Raw genomic sequence first — 4,953 nt, 5'->3', positions numbered from 1 at the left:
GACTACTAGAGTCCTCAATCTCAAAATTGAACGTTAACTGTTAATGAATAACGTTGACTACCACATATCATAACAGGATTATGACACGTGATAGTCAACGTCTAATATGATCATGGCACGTGACAGTTAATGTTATACATTAACATGTCACAATAGGATTATGACACGTAATTGCCAATGTCTATTTTCTGGGTTAAAGAAACAAATAGTCAAATTGAAAAAAAAAAAAAAACTCAATTGGTAAATTAAATTATAAAAAAAACCGATTTAGTGAGTTGGGATAAATAGAAGGATTATTTTTACAATTAAGCCTAAATAAAATTAGACTAAAATACACTAAAAAATAACCTTACATATTATTGTAGGTCACACAAAGTCCATCGTGATACTTGTTTCTACCAAATCCATCTTAGAATTCATCATTTTACAACGTTTGGTACAGTAGTATAAAAAAATTGCGAAGAGAAAAAAATCATGTGGACAAATGAAACAGGAATTTAGTGCTGTTAAAAAGTAAAATTTACTTGGTACTAAAATTAAGTGATTAAACCTTCTTTACTGATAAAATCTGACTTATTTTTAGAGGATTACGATAACTATCAAAAATATGTTACAATCCCTGTCATAACTGCAACTCAAACTAGAAGACACACTAACTAGGTTTCTTGAGTTCTTCATTACTAGTCAGCAGCAACAATGGCCTCTGGTATTACACAATTAAATTGCTCTCAAAACCTAACGAATATAACATCAAGGAGAAAATGCAACTGTCACCATACACTTATAATAAATGGAACTAATATATTACTAATTTATAGAGGAATATAAGTCAAAACGCAATCAATGCAGAAAGACAATTGAATATAAAAACCTATTTTCCTTGGCCTCCCCACGAATTCATTACCAAATTACACATCTTATTTTGGTAAAGACATCCTTAAAGAAAGTACATGGAACAAGCAACTCAAGGGTTTCTGCATTTACAATTAACAACTTCAGCCCCTTCAAAACTAATGACGAAATATTCTGTTAATCTAAACTTCTTCTACGTCCATGTATACTAAAAAATTGTACACAAAATTTGCAAATTAAAATGATGCTGCTGCTACAAACAACAGAATAGATGAAGATGAAGATTGAATAAAATTACTTAAGCGGGCAGTATGACCAAAAAACCTCATAATCAAGGTCCATACATATTTATGGGAATTTCATAACTTACTGTTTTACAGATGGCAAAGCTTTAGCAGAAACCTCGGTGCAAGGGAGATAGTAACCAGCTTTTCATCTCAGAAGGGAAGCTAAGCTTCATGTTCATGAAAATAAATCAGATATTTGAATGGCAGAGCTCAGGAACTTCCTTCTCAGAATCTAAGCAAAGCCAATCTTATGCACCACAGGGCCCAGAGGAAAATTATATACAGTAGCCATCCATCTGATGAGGGGGAAAGATTATCAATGCTGTTCAGTCTTCAGAAATACATGACTAGGAAATTACACAACTGCAGATGCTGTTCTGCGAAGATCGGGTACTCCATTCCCATATTTTGCACTAAATGTTGAACTTCTCAAGCTGCCATGTCTTACAGGTCTTGGCCGATATAGACACAAAAGCATTTCCTCCAGCTTCTGCACTGTGTACTTTGCATATTTTGTAGAGCTAGCATCTTGCTCAACCAAAGGACCATAATTCTGCATGTAACTGCGGTAAACAGGCACCACCGCTTGCACTATAAGCTGGCATGTCTTCTCCCTCAGATCTCGTTCTGGCATGATCCAACTTGTCTGCTTCGCATACATCTCATCGAAAACTTCATTGAACTTCTTCAACCTTTTCTTGACCAGGTCACGGGCAGTGGCACGCCCTCCCGAGAAAAGAATCAACCCTTCCCTACTCAAATGTCCAGGAAGCTTTCCCCAACTGTCCCTCAAGAAGATGGTAGAGTAATAGTCCTTATACTGTTCATGCTCCCTTAACCAAGAATCCCCCAAGAGCTCCCCAAGTTTTGTCCCCTTCAAATGCTTGCACAGATGCCAGTGATTGTTCATAGCAAAAAAGTTGGACAGTATAGGATCATCATAAGCCTTGATCCAAGTCTCCACATTCTGTTCAACAGCCTTCACTATGTTCAAAATCTCGTTGACAAGGAGTTTCTCCTGAAAGCTTTGGCGCTTCCAACTTCTGTGAATGATCAGGACCTGAGTCAGTATTGGTTTATAGTCATCCCCAAGGAGCTTGTTACAGTAATCAGTGATAAAGCTCACCAATCTCGGCACATTACCATCCATTGGGGGTGGATTCGGCCTTTGCAACTCCACCTGAACCAAAAGCTCCCAAAAAATCTCCGCAGCCCCATCAATCACGCTCTTAATAAGATCCCTTGTCAAATTCTGTATCTCAACACACGGCGCACCACCAAAAAGCCGGTTGAAATCCAGCCTCAACTTATTCAACGACGCGAAAATATCCAACAACTTCAAAAGCTTAATAGGGTCCTTCTTACTCTCCGTGACCGTCTTCCCAAACTGAAGAAAAGCGAGTATACCAGCCTGTGCAGCAATCTTTGAAAAGCAACCCATCCACACATCCAACCCAATCCTCTCAAACACATCATTGCAAAGCTTATACTCGGCCTCAAACAAGTGCTTCACTGCGAACTCCAAATGCTTCCCCCACTGAGCAATATACCCCTCAATGCTCTGCACATCATTAAACTCCGACAAAGAAATCTCAAGGTAATCCAAATTCAGCGCCTGCAAACTCGCCCTCACATTCGAACTCCTCACCTCAACATAAATCCCCACACACCTATCCAGCCTGTCATTGGCAATCAACCTCCCGAGAATCGCCTGCAGCTTGTGAACAACCGACACCGGCAATGGTGATGGCGCAATGCACGCCTGATCCCCGCTCGCGGACGCCATAGGCAACGGCACACTATTCTCACTCAACAGCAACCTAAACTCATCCTCCAATTTACCCAATGCAGCATCCAGCAACCCTCCATCAAGCTCCCCGTGCTGCGACTCGCGAAGATTCTTCAACTCCTTCTTCAAATTCGCAAGATAAACCTTATCAGCAACAGAATTGTCCTCCAAATACTCAACTATATCTTCCAACCACTGTATGGCCAGCCCACAATTGTCTCCCAGGAACCTCAGAGCCTCCTGGAGGCGCTTCAGCACCGACAAGTATCCGGCCAGGTCGGTCCGGGGATCCGACAGGAGTGACTTTTCGAGGCCGTGGACGGCGTCGAAAACCTTGAGCACCGCTGCAGCGGGGCCCACCGCACGGTTGATGTGGCCGCCGACCGCCGCGAGGGCGTCCTTCTCGGCGCGAATCGGCCGCACTGCCGATCCCAGCGACGGAAGCCTCACCCTAATTTCATCTAACCTCGGCCCCGCCTTCTCTAATGCTAAACCTACCGATTTTGATTTCTCTAAGCTTATCTTCAATGATTTCTTGGCTCTAATCAAATTCTCTATTCTAGAAGCTTCCATTGCCGTGTGATAAGTGATTCCAAATCGGTGTGGTGTTTTTTTTTCTCTTTACCTCGGAATCATCGAAAAGTCGTGTTTGGATGAACTTGAGAAAAATTGAAGTTGTAAAACGCTTCAGGAAAGTAAAACTAGAAGACCCGGAGTTAGAAATTGAAGGAATAGAGAGATAGAGTAAAAGGGTTTTGTGAAGAGAGAGAGAACTCACTCGAGGAAAATAAGGAGAAAGTTGGGGTTGTCGGAGGCGTGAAGAGAACAAACGAGTGGACTCAGCGAGTTGGAACGAGAAATAAAGGATGTGAGAATCTGAATCTGTGGTTTCAATGAGAGAGAAAACCCTAACGAAGAAGAAAATAGTGAATGAAGAGTGTATGAAGTGAGAGAGAGAGAGAGAGAGAAAAAGAAGGAGGAACTTTTTGGGGTGTGTGGCAAAGTGCATGACAGAAGGCAAAAATGCTCGTTACTGTAACTTTTGCTGTTTCTGTGTATCAGTTTAATTATTCTTCTCTCTCTCTTATTTATTTGAACGTGTTTGAATTTTCTTTTGCTTCTGTTTTTTGTCTATCTTTTTCTCAGCTCTACACTATTAGTATCTTTTTATGCCCTTTCCCTCGATTAGATTGGTAACTTTTTTTTAGTGTGTAAAAAAAAACTTTTTTTAGGAACTTAGCTAGGTTAGAACTATCATGAAAGGGGCTTAGCTCAGCTTATGTTAGTTATTATTGTGTGATTGAAAATGTTAATTGATCTTATTGGTAATTTTTTGAGTTTATAAATGTGAAAATAGAGAATTAGTAACTTCTAGTGTGTGACAGAATATTGATTCCGCTAATGTATAGTATATACTATTCTTTCCTTTTATTATAATTATCATGTAAAAAAATTGTTTTAAAATAATTATTATTTTAATTTTTAATGTAATATTAATATTTTTATTTTTATTTTTTATAATATTAATAATGAACAATAAAATATATTATTAAATTAATAATTATATAAGATTAATTTTGTAAAATTATTATTTTCTTTTATTTATTTAGTATTTTTTTTGTTAATATTCTAAAACAACCTAATGGGTGAGTTTGATTCTATGGAAGAAAAAAAAAAGAGAATTGAAAAAAAACATATAAAAACTAAATCAGAGAAAAAAATTGTGAAATTCACGCATAATTTTAAAATTTTCTTTCTTTTTTCATATTTCTTTCCGATCAAACATATATTTAATAGTTAATGATACTCATGTCATTCATAATCATATCTGTCCTTTGGTAAGAAGCTTAGTTGTCGTCATTAATCCCATTAACGGTGCGAAGGCGGTGGGGGCATAATAATCATGCTAATCTGCCAATCAAACACATGATTGTTCAATCGAAATTCAATAAAGAGATTAGATTTAGAGTATTTGATTTTCGAGTATGCAATAGCAATATCTAAAAAGTACGATCAATTAATTAA

The 4,953-nt window shown here is 38.0% G+C and overlaps 1 protein-coding gene across 1 annotated transcript; it reads right to left on the bottom strand.

Moving 5' to 3' along the window:
• Positions 1-844: 844 nt before the first annotated feature.
• Positions 845-3,983, bottom strand: LOC100796139 (exocyst complex component EXO70A1). The gene is made up of 2 exons (XM_003551121.5): positions 3,707-3,983; positions 845-3,629 (listed from the first exon to the last, which is right to left on the bottom strand). The coding sequence occupies exon 2, from the start codon at positions 3,499-3,501 to the stop codon at positions 1,495-1,497; it is 2,007 nt and encodes a 668-aa protein (XP_003551169.1). The 5' UTR covers positions 3,502-3,629; positions 3,707-3,983; the 3' UTR covers positions 845-1,494.
• Between the last annotated feature and the right edge of the window lie 970 nt (positions 3,984-4,953).

This window comes from Glycine max, chromosome 17 (genome assembly GCF_000004515.6).
Source record: "Glycine max cultivar Williams 82 chromosome 17, Glycine_max_v4.0, whole genome shotgun sequence".
NCBI lineage: Eukaryota > Viridiplantae > Streptophyta > Magnoliopsida > Fabales > Fabaceae > Glycine > Glycine max.
Note: the sequence above shows the minus strand (reverse complement) of the source record. Positions and strands in the feature narration are given on the sequence as shown.

Excerpts from the sequence above, each read along its gene's own strand:
- LOC100796139 (XM_003551121.5), bottom strand. The coding sequence starts at position 3,501 with ATGGAAGCTTCTAGAATAGAGAATTTGATTAGAGCCAAGAAATCATTG.